General features: G+C 38.2%; 2 protein-coding genes across 9 annotated transcripts in view; one reads left to right on the forward strand and one right to left on the reverse strand.

Annotated features, from left to right (window-relative positions):
- The first annotated feature begins 29 nt into the window (after positions 1–29).
- Positions 30–12,856, forward strand: LOC126857059 (uncharacterized). 2 transcript variants are annotated; one of them, XM_050606147.1, is made up of 10 exons: positions 30–1,246; positions 3,248–3,379; positions 3,853–4,063; positions 4,159–4,570; positions 4,912–5,381; positions 5,479–5,804; positions 5,907–6,166; positions 6,339–6,609; positions 6,718–6,903; positions 6,996–12,856. In XM_050606147.1, exons 1-10 carry the CDS (start codon positions 995–997, stop codon positions 11,241–11,243), a joined length of 6,768 nt encoding a protein of 2,255 aa, XP_050462104.1. In that variant the 5' UTR covers positions 30–994; the 3' UTR covers positions 11,244–12,856. The 2 variants fall into 2 exon arrangements, with proteins under 2 accessions (XP_050462104.1, XP_050462105.1); XM_050606148.1 differs by having other exon boundaries at positions 5,482–5,804.
- Positions 12,857–14,536: 1,680 nt separating this feature from the next.
- LOC126857064 (calcitonin receptor-like) overlaps positions 14,537–19,994 on the reverse strand; it is a 72,717-nt gene continuing 67,259 nt past the window's right edge. For 6 of the 7 annotated variants that reach the window (XM_050606157.1, XM_050606154.1, XM_050606153.1 and 3 more), the window contains 4 exons: positions 19,609–19,732; positions 18,082–18,123; positions 17,920–18,003; positions 14,537–16,582 (listed from right to left, as the gene is read on the reverse strand). In XM_050606157.1, the coding sequence (XP_050462114.1) occupies positions 16,337–16,582; positions 17,920–18,003; positions 18,082–18,123; positions 19,609–19,732 (496 nt within the window). In that variant the 3' untranslated portion in view covers positions 14,537–16,336. Of the gene's footprint in view, positions 16,602–17,919; positions 18,004–18,081; positions 18,124–19,608; positions 19,733–19,994 lie in introns of all 7 variants that reach the window. The other variant, XM_050606160.1, reaches the window with a different exon arrangement.

The following is a 19,994-nucleotide window of genomic DNA, read 5'->3' on the forward strand; positions in this document are numbered from 1 at the left end:
GTAACGATACATCGGTTTGTCGACGGTCGACGACTCTACTGCCGGCTACGGCAGGCTACGAAACAAGTGTCTGTATACAAGATGGCGGCGCCCGGAGCTTTCACTGTTACAAAGTTCGCCAGGAAGCAGCAGCGGGCATCAGCAGATGCGGTGCGGTTGCAGCGACGAGCGTGAAGCGAGCAAAGAGAAGACCTCTCGTATTTAGCAATTTCTGGCAACGTGCGCCGTTAATTACAACCTGATTACAGTGAACCGATCAGTGTGATAAAGTGCGACGCGACGCGTTGCGGCGCGGTGCGGTGCGGTGCGGTGCGGTGCGGTGCGGTGCGGTGCGGTGCGGTGCGGTGCGGTGCGGTGCGGTGCGGTGCGGTGCGGTGCGGTGCGGTGCGGTGCGGTGCGGTGCGGTGCGGTGCGGTGCGGTACGCTACGGTACGGTATAGTGTGGTGCAGCGCGTTGCCCGTCCCGGGTAGAGCGATATCGTAGCAAGCCGTGCATCACGGGCGGCGACAGCGGCGGCGTCACGAAGGATGCGGTCCGAGGAGCGGAAGAGGAAGCTCGATGCGTAGCCTAAGCCAACGGTGGTTGGCGAGGCAGGCGGACAGGCAGGCAAGGCAGGCAGGCAGGCAGGTAGTCGAGCGAACGTAGGCACGTAGATAGATAGCTAGACGAAGACGAAGGGGCAACGAGGTGGGCCTTATCGGTGGGAGAAAGAAAGAAAGAAAGAGTGAGAGTGAGAACACGGAGTCTGCCAGTTCGTCCCGGGCAGCGGTACTAACGCGAGATTACGTTGTCGTCGTCATCCATCATAATTTCCATCCATCCGTTCGGCTGGGAGAATAATAGTGAAACGTTGCAACGTTGTCGCGCGTCACTCCCCATAGTCTCGCCATCGACGCCGACGGCGATACTGTTACGACGGAGACAGGGAGTGTGAAAGAGAAAGAAGGAGACAGCGAGGGACGCGAATTTTGTCGAGAGAGTGGCGATATTACGATGGCGACGATATCGACGACAATGACGATGACGACGACAACGACGACGACGACGACAACGATGTTGACATCGACGTCAACGTTTGCGGCTACAACGAAGGACACGATGGCGATGCCGATGGAACGAAGGAAATCTTATCATGATCTTTGTCGTCTGTGCGCCTCTTACGATAACGTCAGCATGCACATATTCGGCCAGGAAGGCAGAAACCGGCAGCTCGTTGACAAAATTCAAACGTGCCTGCCGTTCAAGGTGAGTATCTTTGTTCGCGATGGCGATGTTATCCTGTTCCTCGTGGAATTCGCTTTCGTTCTACTTTTTTTCTCTTCTCTTCTGCCTCTCTTGATCTCTTTGTCTCTCGTAGCGTCCCTCATTCTCTCTCTCTCTCTCTCTCTCTCTCTCTCTCTCTCTCTCTCTCTCGTTCTCTCTCTCGATTCATTTGTGTTTCTGAGTCACCTCTCTCAGCACTTCGTGGCCCTGCACGACTCGTCCTCGATCTCATTCTTCCAAGACGAAAGAGAGAGAGAGAGAGAGAGAGAGAGAGAAACAGGCGGACGGAGAAAAAGAGAGATTCACGGACGACTCGTTCGGCATCGACGGGGCGTTACTGGGTGAAGGTTTCCTTCCCACCGTTGCCGTCATCGCCGTCGGCCATCGCATTCCCTCGCTCGCCAAGCAGTGTCCTCGGTGACGAATTTCACTCAGTGGCCATTGCCTATCGAGGACGGCGAGGTCGACCTAACGTAAGGAGGGACGCCTCGTCACTCGACGCACCGGCGACATTTTGTTTGCCGCCACGACAAACGTCGTTTACTTCCTCTACAAGACTCCGATCATACTCGCAACGTTATCGCTGTCAGCGGGTCAAATCATCTCGCGTAAATTGATTCGCGAATTGACGTCCGACGCACGTTTCGACGGAAACGTGCCCTTTGATATTTCCATGATCACGTGTACCATCCTGAAAGGGATCTGCTATCCTCTTTCTCTAGAGCATGTTTAATAAAATATCCATGCTTACACCATAATCATTTATCGTCGCTTTATTAATTTATTAATTTATTAATAAATAAGAGAGGCTTATTTAAGCAGAGATCAAAGATATCAAAAGATAAAAAACTAAGAGGAAAAATATTTTATTACAAAACGCGTGATCTTTAAGATCTGTATATTACCATTATTCTATGAAATATATAATACATGTGATGAAACACGCAAACATCTCCGAAATGCGTTACTATTATTCTGTGAAATATGTTACATTAATATATGAATTATTAATTATTTATATTCTCTGTACAAATATAAATATGCATTCAATATAATTTGAAAAGAATTGCAAATATTATCGAATATATTGAATCTCTTAGAGATTGATATTTTGTAATAATCGCGAAAGTTGTAAGAATTTATGAAGGAACTTCTCTCTAATAAAAAGATTTACATAGTAATTTGTACAATGTAAAATTAAAAAAAAAAATAAAATTTCAATTTTTGATAAATAAGTTGAGAATTAATAAAAAGCGTTCTGTTTTTCCGATTGACATGTTTTCGGTAAATTTCTGAAGAGTCTGCTAATGCATCTTAAAATTGCAGATTGTATTCATTGAGATTGATTGTTACGAAATTCTCGTCTGTGACGAACGTAACGTGCGACATTGCATTTTAATAACGATAGGGTCGCGAACATTTTACGAGGGATTTACTAGTTTTTAACGACGCGAAAGATAATTGAAATGCTAGTTAATATAATAATAACATCTGTGCACGACAGATTTATTCGCAAACGATTTATCATATACATTAAAATTTTATTTTATTTTATTTTAATTCATAACAGAGAGCCAAAACATATGTTGTAACAACAAAACAATACTATGAAAAATAATATATAAAATAATAAATATAATAATGTACAATTTTTTTCTATCATCTGAATATATTGAAGGCATTATTCTAGAATTAATTATGAATGACGAACGATCGTAAAACGTTACTTAAGCCAATACGTAGTTAGTTAAAATTAGTTAGTTAAATATATCTAATTTAATTTCCACTTTGTTATTATCGTTGCTGTATTATCGAACTATTGATGAATTTAGCGATTAATTCTAATCAAATATTTGCAAATATACGTTAACGAGAGAAAGATAGAAATTAGAATAGGACTTATGTTATTAATCGCGTTATATATGTTAATGTAAAATCATCGATATATCCTTTATGAAAGCGCCAAAATTTCCTGTGTTTCAGATAGAGGAAGATGATCGTTTGCCAAAAGTCCTGTGTTATCGATGCATGTATAATTTGGAAAATTTTTACGACTTCAGAACCGCATGCGTGAATGCATCTGCTTGGTTGGAAAGAAATAGACCCAAGGAAGGAGTAAGTGTCTCGATCCTGTTGAAACAAACTTAATTTTTGATTTGTGCACTTAGAGAGAAAAATATCAAGTGAATTGAAACGTACTCGCGCAATGGTATCAAATGATACCAATCGCTATTTTCTCTTCTCATGTCAATATAAATCGGATTTATATTTTAAATATATTTCTCTAGTTTGAAAATTAGAGTATAAATGGTATTTGTGTAATCAAGTAATAATTTCTATAGGTTGTTATTTTTTATGATTTTCTATATGAGAATTCGAGCGGAAAGAATAATTTCTAGGGATAATTTTTATATCACAGCCACATTCGATTCAAACGAGAGAGAGCGAGGAATGTGTCATTAAATATTGTAAATCAAAGAATTGCCGTTTTATACATATACATATATATATATATGTGTGTGTGTGTGTGTGTGTGTGTGTGTGTGTGTGTGTAAGGAAAAAGTACATTGTGTGCGTATGTGTCGTAGGCGAACGATGATGGTGTAAATGATAGCGCACAGTGCAGCGACATGCACGCGGAGCTTCTCAAGGGAAAGAAAAATATGCCAATACTTATCCCGGAAGCGCCCGTGGTCAATCCGAATGCCGCATTAGGTACACCACCGAGATTGAATTCCGATGGAGAGGCCGATCCCGAGATCGAAGAGATTCTCGATGCGAGCGAAGGCACCGACGAAGGTATGTGTTTGTTCACTCTCATCTTGAAAAAAATTTTGTTTTCCTTTTTATCTTGTAAAAGTTGTCGCTTATGCATATTTTATTTCGATACGAAGTGCTCGATGATTCGACGGAGGATCGACGGTCGGAATATGAATACGAGATGGACATGGAGACGAATCCTAGCGACTTTTTAGAAATGACGCCGATGGTAACCGAAGAAAATGAGGAGGAATGCGGCGCAAATAACACAAGTGCTACGGCCGGTCAACAAGAGGCCGCGACGGTCTTTCCACCTACTTCGCAGCAGCACGAGGTCTATGTATGTTCTCTGTGCAACAAGGCATTTAGCTCCAAGGGTCATCTATCGTTGCACGCGAGGATTCACGTGGGTGAAGGTGATGTGATCGGTGAAAGGGTTATTACTGATGACCATACTTCGTATCAACGACCGTATCAATGCGATCTCTGTCATAAGTCGTATTCTACCGCGAAGCATCGCTGGGGACACGTTTCTACGACACATCGGTAAGCGCGAACTTCAACAAACTTAGAGAGAGAGAGAGAGAGAGCTACATTTTACGTATAAATCAGTCGTGTAATGCAATGTAATGAGTCTGCTGGTGAGATACTGTTAAAGTTCTTGGTTAAAAATGTTCTAAAAAAAAAAATAAAATGAGTTGTTTTTTTTTTTTTAAGCTAAACTTTTTTAGTTTTTAAAGAATTTCTCAAGTACCAGATGATCCATCACCACTGTATAATTTCTAATAGTTTATTTATATTTTATCACTTTGGTAATTTAGCTTAATTTAGATAAACGTTTTTAACATTTCTAAGTAATAATTAATGCTTGGCTCATTTTGCTTCAGGGGACATCCTGCTGTAACGTGCGCATATTGCTCGCGAATATACTCGACACGGTACAACCTCGACGAGCATATAAAATCGCGACATGCCGGTCTACCGCCACCCCCAGAATTATCAGTTTCTCTTTCCCGCGCAGAGACTCGTTACCAATGCCAAACGTGTCCGATGATTTATAAAGATTTGGCAGATTTCAACGCGCATCGTCAGATATGCATTGAGGAACAACGCACTGATCTATTAGGACAAACCGACACGCAAAACAATAAGAATTTAATCGATATGTCCGATATGTCGAGTATTATAGACTCGGATGACGAGAACAAAGACTTTAGGAGTGCCGAGGCTAAACTGGCCAAGAATCCGCAATTGACTATATTGAAACAAGCTTTGACTAAAGGAGACAGTTTAAAAAGGATTTATGATGATGATGGCTCAACGTCGAGTTGCAAGGCGAGAAAAATGGTCAAGATAGGTAAAATTTTTAATGATTAAAATTACATATATAGATCGAAATGAAAATTTCACATATAGGATTACAAAACTATCTAATTTTGGATCGTTACATTTAGAAGGCGAAACAAATCCTGAGATAAAAAGGTGGTATTGCGAATATTGTCCGCAAAGTTTTACATCAGTGGACAGTTTAAAGTTGCACGAAGTCAGGCATGATGCCGAGAAGCCGTTTATCTGCGTACTATGCAAGAAGGATTTTGTTTTGAAATCTTCATTGATAAGGCACATTACGACGATACACGGCGTTGATCCTACTCCTATCATTGACAGCGACAAGTGTCTAAAAACATCTGTGATGCCTCAGAATTGGAATCGAATGGATGTCAGCGTTTACGAGCAGAACGATATAAAGGAACCACCAGAATTTTCGTCGTCACCCGAGGTAAAAAATAACATTTTTATTCCATTTTTTTTTTTTTTTTTTTATCAAAGATATGTTACGATATGATATGTTATATATACACATTTGTATTACGTTAAATAGACAAATTTGGACAATGATGAGAAAGATTTGAGAAACAACCACGAGAATATAGAAATCGAAACAGTATTTATATGTGAGATTTGTACGAGGGACTTTAACGATCGAGCGTCGTTATGGTTGCACATGCGTGCAACACATAAGGAACTTGCTGCATATGCCTGTGGAGTGTGCTTAAAGATTTGTTCCGACAATACACAACTCCAGAGTCATCTTTACATGTATCACGGAAAATCCAAGCTTTTAATATCGGAACAAAGAAGGTACAAACTCTTGTATTGTGTCTACTTTGTTCTTATACAATTTTTATAAATTTGCTTGGATTATAGTTTTTCATGTTTTTTTTGTCTCTGTAATATATTAGCTCCAGGACTTTTGTAAAATACACATATACGTATATATAAAACGTAATAAATGTAAAAAATGCTGATGCAGGTACAGTTGCACGATATGCGGCAGACAGCATGATTCAAGAAAGAAGCTAATAGCTCATGTCTCGATACACAATATCGATTCTGGGTTTGATCCTGCAATTTTTGTACAGTTAAACAGTAATTATTACAATGAGAACTTAAACGGTACCGAAGGAAATGAACAAGTAATGGATTTCGATGGAGAAGACGGCGAGAAAGTCGATTGTTACATTTGTTACAAATCTTTTCCAAACGAGGATCACCTTATACGACATCAGAGAAATGCGCATAAAGTAAAATCAATTGTACAATTAATGTTTTAATGAAATAACTTATAACGGAGCAAATTTGGCGAGATAATATAACGTTATATAGAGATTAAGCAATTTTTCTTGTTGCAGTCCGAACAAATAATTCCGTTAGGAGATGCCGCGGCAAGTGGAAACGCTCCGAATATCAATGGCAGCGGTAATAGGGGACAGTATCATTTGTTTTTTGTTTGTGAAATTTGTGGTAGTTCTCATTCAAGTAAATGGGAACGCTGGTTGCATATCAACAACATGCATAATAACGAATCTTCCATCAAGGTGAGCTCGAGAGATAGATGGATTTTTACCGCGATCTTTACTTCTTCCTTTTCTATTCTTATTCAAATCTGATAATTCATTAATCATTTCAGTGCGAATGGGAAAACTGTGGGAAAATATTCGCGACGAAATCACTGCGTAATGACCATCTCCAGCATCATTTGATCCAAGGCCCGTCACCAAACACCTGTGAGATATGCGGTAAATTGTGGCCTACTCGTGTCGATTACTGGAAACACGTGATGGGTGTTCACGCGGACACGGTACCCCTGATCTGCGGCGTTTGTCTGAAAGTATTTTCCGATGTGATGCAGTTAAGTGCTCACGTCAAGGCAAAACATTGGCCACTCACCAATGGTGATTTTAGCTGTGATATTTGCGGTAGACCATACTCCAATAAATCCAAGATGTCCCGACATAGAAAGATCCACGGTTTGGAAATGGCAGCAGCGGCAGCGGCAGCGATGATTGCGGATGTCGCGTGTGATAATAGCAATCTCAATGAGACAATCAACGAATCTATAAAACTCGAACACGGCAACAACAGGGCCGTAGATTTCAAATTGAAATGCGAACAATGCCCCGAGCACAAGTTTACGACTCTGGACATTTTACGCAATCATCGTCGGGTAGTGCACAATCTCTTCCCGTGTGATCTATGCGTTAAGTACTATGGTAGGACATCCCATTTGTGGAAACACGTGAACAGGGTACATAAGGGTCACGCGGACGTGACTTGTCCATACTGCGCGAAAACGAGCGCGTCGAGAGATCATCTTGCGGCGCACATCGCGAAGATTCACAGATATGTGCCCACGATGGGTGGCAAAGATAATCAGAACTGCGTCGTTTCTAAGTCCTTGAATATGGAGGATGGTGTCCTGCATTACTGCGAGAAATGTAACAAAGGATTTCACAAACGCTACCTGCTCCGACGTCACATGAAGGGCTGTCAAAACTACCGTAAGGATCCTGGAGCACTATTGACCCGCTGCCGAGCGTGCGAGAGGATATTCAAGGATCGTGCAAGTCTACAGAAGCACATCGAGAATCACCACAGTACATATACCTGCCATTTATGTAATGAGACTATTACGTCCAAACTGGGCATTATGACGCACAATCGCGTCAATCATATGGATCACCCGGATCTGACGTGCGATTATCCGAGCTGCAAGAAGCTTTTCCGCACTAAGGAGGATCTCGAGTCTCATCGAAAGGATCACAAATATCACAGTAACCCGAATGTCTGCGATTTTTGCGGCGACACCGTGGAGAACAAATTAAAGTTAAAGATGCACGTGCTATCATTACACCGGAACGAGATCGGTGTATCCTGCGGCGTCTGTCTCATTCCTATGAAGGATCCGAAAGATTTGAAGAAACACGTCGAGACGGAGCACAGTAGCGTTCTTTCCAATCCGAATACATGTCAAGTATGTGGCAAGCAATATGCATCCAAGTGGAAGGCGTTTGATCACACGAAAAAGTGTCACGGAAAAGTTTTTCTCACGTGCAAACAATGTTTAGCAGTTTTCACAGATGAGAACGCTATACGCGATCATTACGAACATGTACATAACGTTCCAAAGGATCAGTTAGCCGTTTTCGAATATAGAATGGACATCGGTGCGAAGAGGGAAGATTACGAGACACCTGACATCATCGTGAAGGAAGAACCGGATGATCTTGAGTTCGATGAAGAGATGTGCGATGAAAGTTCGAGTGATTCCCGTAAACGCAGACGATCGCCGAACGATACGTATGATTGTGAAATGTGCCCCGAGATCTTTCTCAATTCGGATACACTCGCCAAGCATTATCAGAATGTTCACAACACCGATCCCATTCGTATGTTCAAAAAGTTTAAGAAGAACAGTGGCGACGGCAAACGTAGAATGAGAAATAGAAACAATTACGAATGCAAGAATTGCAAGAAGCAGTTCTCTACCAAGACTTTATTCTGGAATCACATAAACGCGTGCACGCGACGAAACTCGGTATGCAAATTCGACGTTCCGAATAATATCTCGACATCGATTCTGGAGTCGCATTTGAAGAATAATAATCAGATTCAGCGAGAAGAACCGTTATCGCTGATGAACGAATCTAATTTGAACATTCCTGATTTTAACCTATTCGAGGACATCAACATGCAACTGTCAGCCCAGAAACCGGTGCCGAATCTCATGCCGTTGTCGCAGGTGAAGTCGGCAGGTAATGGCAAGTGCTCACGCAAAGACTCGCGCAAGGTATATGACGAATCGACCAATACTGAGTGCACATGCGAGGTCTGCGGCAAACAGTGGCCCGCTAAGAAGCACTTGTGGCAACACTTGATTCGTTTCCATCGTGCCGAAGCGGCCGTTACCTGCGGCGTATGTTTGAAGTTATGCAAATCCTATCAAGATTTAGCCGATCACCTGAAGGCGGAGCACGCCCCTGTTTTGTCACCGGAGGGCAACAATTTCACGTGCAAGACATGCGGCAGATATCACAATGCGAGAAGTAAACTGCTGCTACACATGAGCATCCATATCGGATACTTCCGATGCGAGAAGTGTCAGCAAGGTTTTGCGAGTGAGGAAAAACTCGGCGAGCACGTGACAAACTGCAATGGCAAGTCGGAATTTGAGGATCATGCAGCAACTGCGGATATTGAGGATAACGCGAAAAATGACAATGATGAAAAGGGCAGTTTAATCGCTGACGAAACGTCGGTCATCGAAGAGGAAGTTGAAGAAGCGGATTTTGAATCGGAGGGCGAGGGTAGTAGAGGCTTGCAAAATGAAGAAAACAATAGCGAAGAAGACAATTCTGATAGCGATGACTCGGATAGCGGTAGCAATAGTAGTTCGAGCGAGAATGAAGGCGAAGAGGAAGAAGAAGAGGAGGAAGAGGAAGAAGAGAACGAAAACGAAAATGAGTCTGATACAAGGACTGAGCCGGACACGAGAACTCCGAGCAGAGCGAGCGGTGACAGTGAGTCGTGTAATGAACGTTCCGAAAGTGACGAATCGAATATGGACGAAGCAGAAGTGAGCGCGAAGAAAGCACCGCGATTGAACGATAACGATAGTTTCATGATACAAGGCGAAGAGAACTCGCCGGCGATGGAAAAATACGTCGAAGATCAAAGCACCGTTTCCGTTATCGCAACGATTGGTGGAGACCGAATTAAGCAGAGTACCTTGAATAATCTATTGATTTCCGGTGCATCTGCGAACGTAGATAAATTTAAGGCATTACGTCTCCAGGAATCTATTACAGCTACGGCGAGTGATGTAGACTTCTCTAATGATAATGAAAATGATAATGAGGAAGATGACGAAAATAATGAAAATGAAGAAAAAGAGGGAGATGAAGGCGAAGATGAAGGTGAAGGTGAAGGTGAAGGTGAAGCTGAAGCTGAAGGTGAAGCTGAAGGTGAAAGTGGAGATGAAGATGAAGATGAAGATGAAGATGAAGATGAAGATGAAAGTGAAGGTGAGGGTACAAGCGAGGCCGAAGCTGAGAGTGGACAGGATGAGGGTGAAGACGATGCTGATGGTGAAGGGGAAGAAGAGGAAGAGGAGGAAAATGATGAGGACGACGACGATGGACCGCCTGTATTGAGTCCAATAATGCCTTTGCTGACTGAAAATGAATCCGAGGAGCACAGCAATACGACGGATCGTACAAGGCATAAGCTTAGTCCGATGGTATCGCTGAGTATGGACAAATTAATAGAGGGATGCCAGATAACGGAGATCAAAACTAATACGGAGAATACGGCGGCACTCTCGAATGCCTCCAACTTCTTTGCAGCTAATAACAACGATGTAGCCGTGACGTGGGACGAGGATGAGGAACGCGATTGTAATTCCGATGTCGAGGACAGAGATGTGATGGTAATGAAGAACGAGGAATTTGATAAGGAGTATGCTAAGAGGAATATCAATGATTTGGAAGGGGACGACGACTATGAGGAAGATTCCGCGGACGAAAATGTGATGGACGATAGAGATGGTGATGGTGGAGGTCAAGTGCACGAAATACATAGTCTAGACGGGACAGTGTTAATGATGACTAATGATGCGGAAGGTAATCCGATTTTGATAGGACATAATGTGTTAGATATCGATAACGAAGACTCTAACGCCGAGGTGACGCAGTATATTTATCCAGAGAATGCTTATGAGATTGAGGAAGAGGATGAGGAAGATTTTGCGAGTCGAAATGAAGCCGACGCCATGCAGACGGGTGAGATGCAAGGTATGTCCTACGTTCAGGATATGTCGGAGAACGAGGATAGCACGGGGGATGATGTAGAGGAGAATAGTAATGATGCCCAGAAATAGAATAGGACACGAGTGCCAAAACGAGGAGAGGATATATATATATATATCTAAAATATAACATAAAATATAAATTATAATTATGTAATAAAGTGTAAGATAATTAATGTAATCTTGAAACTGATCGAGACATTTGAGAAAAATACGTCATATGTACCTTGAAAAACGAAACAATATTGTATAGTAGAGTAAGCGAAAAGTAGTTTGTAGCTTTAAAGGATTTTTGATAGAGTAAGCGTAAAAGAGATTACGATTTTCACGAATTTTCAGAAAATATGTTTCGTTTTTATCGATCTGCTAGAGGTGCGCTGTATAAGATGACTTGCGAAACGTTACGAGCTTCCGAAGAAAAAACGGCTAATCGTTTCGCAGAATACGATTTTGAATTATAAATGAATATATATAAGTATCGCGTTACGTATAGATTGCTGAAAGCTACAATTTACAATATCTTTTTTTACGTTTCCGATATTATTTACGTCAATAAAGCACTTTTTTGACAATAATGCATTGCGAACTATGGTTCACACGCGAGATGCCATTCGTTAGATAGTAGGATGCGAATGAACGAGTTTAACAAACCGTGTCACGTTTTTTAGAGGCAAGATGTATAGAGGCAAGCAAACCACGTGTCCATATAAATTTAAATTCTTTCCTTTTCTTAAATTGTATGATAATTTCTTTCAGGATTCTGCGGATGATTATTTTAATTGCCTAGAATCGTGTAGCAAGAAGAAAAAACCATGACAATTATATTATTATAAAGAAATATAATTGTTACGCATCATTATTACACAAATTATACATCGAAAGACATTAAAATGCGTTAATTTATGATGCCGTCATTTGTATGCACTCGACCAATTTCTTTCATTAAATTAAAATATTTCGAATCAGTTTTCTGTGTTTTTCTGCGTGCATTTGTTTTAGCGCGAAAGACCATGAAACTATAATCGAAATACATAAATCATCAAACTGTCCATAAATAAAATCGAATATACTATAATGGAAGCAACAAGTACCATCCATATTTCGAGACAGATTTAAATGTTTCCTATCAGGATCTTTTTTTTTTAGCATAAATATGAAAAAATGCGAAAATCGTGCATCTTCGCTATATTTTTATGGAAAAGTGTTATAGAAAGAAATAAAGGGGTTTATGTAAATAATAGCTTTAAACGATCAATCTGTACAGTTATGTAATGCGAGTGTGTTTGTACGTACGTATGCATGGATGAGTGTATGCATGCACATCAACGATATGAAAGAGATTCAAGACTCAAATATGTTAAAAAAAAAAAAGAATAGGGGTGTATGTTAATTACAAATATCAACGATTAATCGAGATTTGAGCGAGAGAGAATTGTCGCTTTGTATTATATTAATTTAATCGCCTTGCAAATCTTCATTACTTAGAATGAAATAAACGAGAGAGAAAGAAGAAAAGAGCAGCAAAATAGAATCGTTGTGTGTTATGTTTGGATTGTGAGAGATTGGAAATATTACAAATTTTTATGAATGTGCGTAGATACGAAAAGTTAGAAAAGAGCGTCAGATAGTAGACGACGTTTTTTTTTTATCATCGTCAACTTCTCCAATTACACATGTCAACGATCTCCCTTTTTTCTTATTATTTATTATATTCCATTCCAAAATAATTTCTAAGGTACGTTAGACTCTACGAAAGAGATGATAACTATATTAGTTTTGCTGTGCGTATTACGCGATATATGATCGATCTGTTCGATGTTACAGAGGAAAAGGGTTAAAGTTGTAATACCGATAACTATTTAAAAGAGAACGGTTTTCACATATTATTGTAAAAATATTAAAATTTATATTCTTATATTGTGCGAATTTTAAATATACAATGTCCCAGTATCTTTTTACGTTACGAAGGTTTAAAAAATCACGCTTTTTTTTCCCCAAGTTAACGTATATTAAATATGATGAATATTGAAATATAATTTTACATATAGATCGATTATTAAAAATATCATAAAAAAACGTCTTGAAAAATGTCTCTTTTTGTTTTACATTCGATTAATCGTATTTGAATTTGTCTTATGCAATCATTCACTGAAAATCGTTCTATCTAAATGGACCTTTAATTGCGAAGAAAGAATGAACGAGGCGGAAATGAGATCGATGTTCTAAAAGCACACGTGAACTTACCGAACATCATTGTCAAAATTTTTCCTCGGCTTCTTTCTGCGGCAAACTAATCACGAATCGTATTTGTGCATTATGTAATACGGACATACGAGGATAAATTACGTGTATAATTTATCATAAATTATCATTCTTCTAAATTTGTTCACAATCTCTAATTACAATAATTATTCTTCATGTGTTTTTGCAGAATGATTTTTTTATTTTACCTCTTCCTGTAAGAGCATATTACATATGTTACATATAATATATATGTATTCATTCTACATATGTATATGTCAGAAAGTCAGACAGATTCATACACAGATAGCTTTTATCGCATTATTCTTTGCAAGTGATAGAGATTAGAATTTATTTTTCTTTTCAAGATTGTCAAAAAAGAAAATGTATAATTATTCAGAGAGATCCTTATAAATTATACTTTCGATGTGTAATAGAAATAATAATAATAATAATAATAATAATAATAATAATAATAATTGCTACATCAATGCCGAATCAAGAACTCTGAAATTTTTTAATAGCCGTATTTTAAACTTTTACATCATTGCAAATTCACTAAAACATTTGTTAAGTTTAATAAGACAGTAAACATCCTGTCGTACGAAAAAAAAAAAAAAAAATATCAACTTATATTAGAAGAAGGAATTACGCCTAATTTCTTACCTCTCGTGTTATAATTCAATATAGCTGCAACGAGAGAACTGGTTCAGAGGTCCTGCAGGTCGAAAACATGGGTCTAATTCACTCGTCCTTGTAGCAGTCGATGTTAAAAGCGAGGAAATTATGAGGAAGTGCACGCCCTCCTTTCAAACTCGAATCTCGTAACTTACATCTACAAACGATTTTTCGTTGATGAAATAGCTATAGTTTGATGAAGCAAGTCTACGAAGAGTTCACGCGAGTGAAACGCTTTGCAGTTTACTTGAAATATCTCTCAGATACTTGGGTTAAGGAAGAAATCTTACTTATAGAAAGAACACACATAAATATTCTCGCATTAGAATTTTTTTAATACTCCCTCGATATTTTTTTAAATACTTTTTTTATTATTACATTATTAATTATAAGTGTTTAAATTGTCTTGAGAGAAGGATGCGATGAATAACATTGCAACTCTAAAATTGGGATAAGTAGCTTTATTTATTTCTGCCTGTTCTTTTTCGCAAAATATATTGAATCCTCTAAATACATTTTTCGAGATTCGTTCCGCTTGCGGAAATATGAATTTTTTCATCATCAAGATAATACGCTATATGTACATAATACTCACATTTTAATGCATATAGAGCCGTTTATTATACAATTGACACATTACATAAAATATCGTACATGAGAAAATGAAAATTGTTACGCGCTCATATACGAGGGAAACAAGGGAGATACTTTGACCAATATCACGCAAAAAAATATCACTTCTGCCAATGAATTCAAAAGCTCCGTATATCCGAATCCCAAACATTAATAATCTTCAGGTACTTAAATTTCTCTTTCGAAATTGAGATTAGATTCTTGAAATCTTTAAAGCAATCGCCTTAGGTAAATATTTTTCTTACAAGCATCCCGCTTTAAAGAATACTTTCTCATAAATCTGCAAATTCATCCTCGAAAAATTTGACTGATTTTACTTGTGATTTTTACAGCTTTGCACAATTTCCTCTTTTATGATACAGTTACAGTTAAAAGATTAGTATCGACATTTATTCTGCCTAAAGCTTTTAATGATTGCAGTTCAGTTATGATTGCGCCGCGAAAATTAATATACACAATTTGATCGATATATCTATATAATATCCCGCATTGAAATATACATGCAAACAGATTGCGTTACTCGAACTTTAGCACGAAACAATTAGAAAGAAATGTTAATGTTAATTAATTGCTTTTAAATATTGCGAACGAGCAAGTAATTCTTGGCTACACTCGAGAGTATAAAAACAATCATCACTGATACGATTTCTTCTTTTCATTCAAATAGAGAGATCCTCGTTTTTACTCACTGCCTTAGCCAAGATTTATTTGCGCAGGCAGGATTTACATGTATCGCAATCCCGCATACATCCGGCTCATATTTTAATATATATATATATATACTAATAGACATAAAGTAGATAGAAAATAAATCTCTGAAGTTCGTGTTTATTTCCCTCACGCGAGTTAGTTAATCTTTTTTTTTTTTTTTTCCCCTTTTCTTTTCTTTTCTTTTCTTTTAAGAAACTAATTTTCGGTTTTTAGGCTTTCTTAGCAAACTCGAAAACTTAAGCTTCTCTTTCAAGGATAAAACAGGAATATGTCTTTCTACATATTCCTTTAGCTCCATCTGATATATTTGAGCGGATAGAGAATAGCGAATGGAATAGTGGGTCTCCATATTGGAAAGGAAAAGATAAACTCTGAACTAGTGCGGCCAGTTCAGCTAAAACGAGCAGACCCAAGTGACACAAGTCTCATATTTATATAAAATCATTTTAAAAAATCGTTTTGAAAAATACTCGGAAAAAGAGTTCTGAAAATATTCTAGGTGAACTCAATTGTTGTCCTATTTTTCCTTCTACAATTATTTCCTACCCCCTCCCGCTCATCCTCTTCCACCTTTTTATACTGTAGAGAGCCCAAGAGAATCCAAGAGGCCATGAAGAGAGAAGAAAAGCAGATAATTTAAATGATTATATCGTGCGCACAAATAAATATAAAAATATGTTGCGTATGTAATTTGCGTATAAAATTTAATATCATTTTTTTATGACTCATATATGACTATTCGTAAAACAGCTTGCCGAAAACAAATGGATGAGGCGACCGACCGCGTCACGCTTGCCGATTCTAATCTCTCCTATCGTTCTCTAAACAAAAAAAGATCGGGGAAGATATTTTTCTCCACGTGTGGTCCCGTACACGTCCTCATCGTCCCCCATATTCGATCATCAGCATTGCGTTTGATCGCACTCGTCGTGAGAAGAATCGTCATCATCGCCACGTTTGATAAGCACCCGCGCGTGATTGTTGTTGCCGTGATTACCAGGATGACCTGCAGCGATCATCTGTATGTTCTGCTGTGGCTGTTGCAACTGGTGAGCCTCGCCTGCCACCGGTCGCCTGCAATCGGCATCCCCCGGCACCATCCCCGACGCCGGTTGATAGTCACACCTTCTCCTCTCCCGCCATCGGACCTGCGGTCGAGCGGATAAACTGAAACAGTCAACGTTCCACAATGGACTCGACTCGGAGCACGCTGCTGTCACTGGCACGATACGGACGAATATCATATATACTGTGTAATAATCTCTTTTTTCTGCTTTTTTTTCGCGTTACGTCTATGTCTGACGTCGTGCCGTCGACGGCACATGATTAGTGGTGTATCGTTGCGGCATCGTTAAAACGGTTGCACATTCACATCCCGCAGGGATGTTAGTACACGGATGGGTTAGTCGGAGAGGTATGTGCGTGTGTGGGTATACGTTAGTCCGCATCGCGCCATTGACGAGTCGTGCATACGGGAATTTCAATCCAGGGGTGGGAATGTTACTCTCATATATGTCGAGCGCAAATTCTCATTAAAATCGCGAGGGTGCTTTCCATCCTACCGCGAAGAAGAATGCTATTGAATTGTATATAGTTACTTTTTAGAATTTTATAGATTACTAGTGCGATAGAGCGTAGATCGACGAGGTCCTGTATCCGCGATTGTCCTGTGAAAAGCAGGAGGATTGAAAGGAATTGGAAATTCGTTCGATTTAATTGTAAATTCCGAATCTTCTCCAAATACCACAGCGATGTTCTCCCTTTAAAAATTCTTTTTTTTCCGTTTCTATTTTTTTTCGTTCCTATTTTACTGCTTAAAATTTTTCAAAGATAACTTTTAATCGAAATAAATCTTTAATCAGAATTAACATATATATTATGATGAATTTTTTTCTATATATATATATTTCACAGAGATATTACGCAAGTCTTAAGATAGGAGGACGTTTTCGCTTCGGTAATTCGGAATTTGAGAAATTAAATAAAAAAATAATGTTTCCGCGTCCATCGTTACGTTATTATCTTTTATTTATATCGCATATTCAAATAGGAGTAAATAATTAGCGCAAATAATAATTAAACTGGAAATATTTAAATTATTTAATAATATATATGGCTTTAATTAGTAATATGGCTGCAGCTCTTATCGTTCGAAGAAAATTAAAAGTATTATATTCCAGCGTAATTTTGTTCCAGCGAGAAATATACAATAACAAAATAATGATAAGTGTGCTGAGAGCACAAAGAGAAATAGGAAGAAGCCAAAGATTTAGTTAAGTTAATCCGCGATTTCGAAGATAAGGAATTCAATTTCACGGAACTACGGAGTTCCTGCATGCCATTTCCTTCTAATTCACTTGTTTCTTCGCGCTCGGAGTATTATTTCTCTCGTAGAAAGTTAGGTGAAAAGCTTGGGGGGCAATTTAAAATCGATTTGACCGCAAAAACGGACACTCTCTTTATACGCTTCGTCAATATTACATACCGAGACGGTTGTGGCCGTGCAGGAGTTGGCTCGTTTTCGCAAAAGAGCGTTGCCATCCCACTTCCTCTTGAATTGTGCTATTACCTGGCGGCACCACAAGGGAAAATATCGTTACACCAAAGGCAGAAAACGGAGTCGTTTTCCATAGTCATAGGAGCTTACCTCGCCGTTGCAAAAGCAGAAAAGCACAGCCACACAGAGACCCTGGGAAAGAGAAATTACATTTTACCTCGTTGTATATATCGAGCTTGAAGAGAAACATTTCCGAAGAGAATTCCCGACTCGGGAATTTATTACAATTCCTTGCGCATGAGAGATACGGAAGTTTCTTCTCCTCGGTTAATTTTCACATGTTTACCGCCAATGAACTATGAAATTATAGCATATTTTTTTCATTTCGCTATATATTACACGGTACTGTATGCGAAATGTTGAGAAATTTATATTAATCGACATCGCACAATTTCTTTTTCCTCCACATATCCACCTTATTTCTCTTGAGAAGGATGAGGATATTTTTAACAGTCATGAAACCATAAACGCAAGTTAGTGTTATAAATTAAGATTTGTGGAAAGACGAGCAAATATTTTAAAAATAAATTATTCCCATCTTTGTTTTATAGATATCTCCATGCTTCTTTACATATCTTTATTTTAGCTCAAATCATCTCCATGTAAATAACAAATGCATTCGAATGCAACAAGAAACCGCGAGGATAAATCGCTTGTTGCAACGCGACATTGTCCTCAAAGCACGCGATATTGTTAAGACGCGCGAATATAAGCGTTTTAATAATCGTATTTTTCAGATATAAAATGGTTATTTCGAGAGCTTTCCAAATTCCAAGATAACTCGTTCATTGGCGATAAAATCGCTCAATTAAATTGCGACTCCATCGATATGACTCCATCGTTCATATATAGAAAATTATCAATATTTATTCGTTGGGAAGAAATGTACCAAAGGATTCGTTGTTGACATTAAATAGTTCTTTCAAATATTCTGCAATATATGTATAATACATATGCATATATAGTTTGCGTACGTATATTTTTACCATCATACGAAAAATTGTATTCCTGGCATTGATTAAACTGATTCTGATGGTTAAAAAGACGAAAAAGCTGTGCTATATTTTACACAAAAAATATACATGTATGTACACTTTTGTTTTTCTTTAAATACAATCTGTTATTCTTAAATATTTCTAAAATTAAAATCCCTTTTTCTTTGTTACAGAAAGTTAATTACATTCGATCATACTTTTTATAAATACTATCTATATATATATATATATATATATATATATATATATATATATATATAATTTCAACATCTCAATAATTACAGAGTAAATTTGCACAAATTAATATGTGTTTACACGATATGTTTCATACGCAAAAAATTAACGAAACGTGATAAAAATTAAAATATTTTACGGTGACAAATATGCGTAAAAGTATATGTTCGAAATGTGTATATAAAAGATTATTAAAAAATTATTTCGATATGTAAACAAAATCTTATTTGGTATCTCTTCAAAATATGTGCTATATGAGCAATACACGTACAATATTCTAAGCAAAGCACGACGCATACTTTTTGCGACATAATTGCAATATAATTAAATTGCTTATTTTAATCTTAGTTACAAAATAATATGTGTGAGAAATTTTAAACCCACTAACCTGAAAAGAAGCAGTAATCGCAGAAAGAACCTCGTAAAAATGCTCCCAAGGATGCTTCTTCGGTGGTCGAAATGGAATCACTAAATAGTGAAGACCCAAGAGAGGCACCAAAAGTAATGTAGCCCTAATAACAAGATGTTAGATTTCGTTCATAAATGGGGATTATTAGTATCGGTAATAATTATTGTTATCAATTTACGCTTGAAAGTGTCATCATTTTTTTCTGTTTAATGGCAAATTGTCAGCAAGCAATCATTACAATTATCTGCGATTAAAGTAATAAATTAATTACATTTTTGTATTATGATAAATGATTGGTAAATATTAGGAAACTAGAATTGATAAATATTTCCCAAAATAATGATTAATGATGATTAAAAAGAAAT

The sequence above is a fragment of the Cataglyphis hispanica genome, chromosome 20 (assembly GCF_021464435.1).
Source record: "Cataglyphis hispanica isolate Lineage 1 chromosome 20, ULB_Chis1_1.0, whole genome shotgun sequence".
NCBI lineage: Eukaryota > Metazoa > Arthropoda > Insecta > Hymenoptera > Formicidae > Cataglyphis > Cataglyphis hispanica.

What these genes read in the sequence shown, in the direction of transcription:
- LOC126857059 (XM_050606147.1), top strand. Translation starts at nt 995, where the DNA reads ATGGCGACGATATCGACGACAATGACGATGACGACGACAACGACGACG. An exon ending in GAGCGAAGGCACCGACGAAG is followed by an intron (nt 4,064 to 4,158) that starts GTATGTGTTTGT and finishes TTCGATACGAAG; the next exon opens with TGCTCGATGATTCGACGGAG. An exon ending in CACGTTTCTACGACACATCG is followed by an intron (nt 4,571 to 4,911) that starts GTAAGCGCGAAC and finishes ATTTTGCTTCAG; the next exon opens with GGGACATCCTGCTGTAACGT.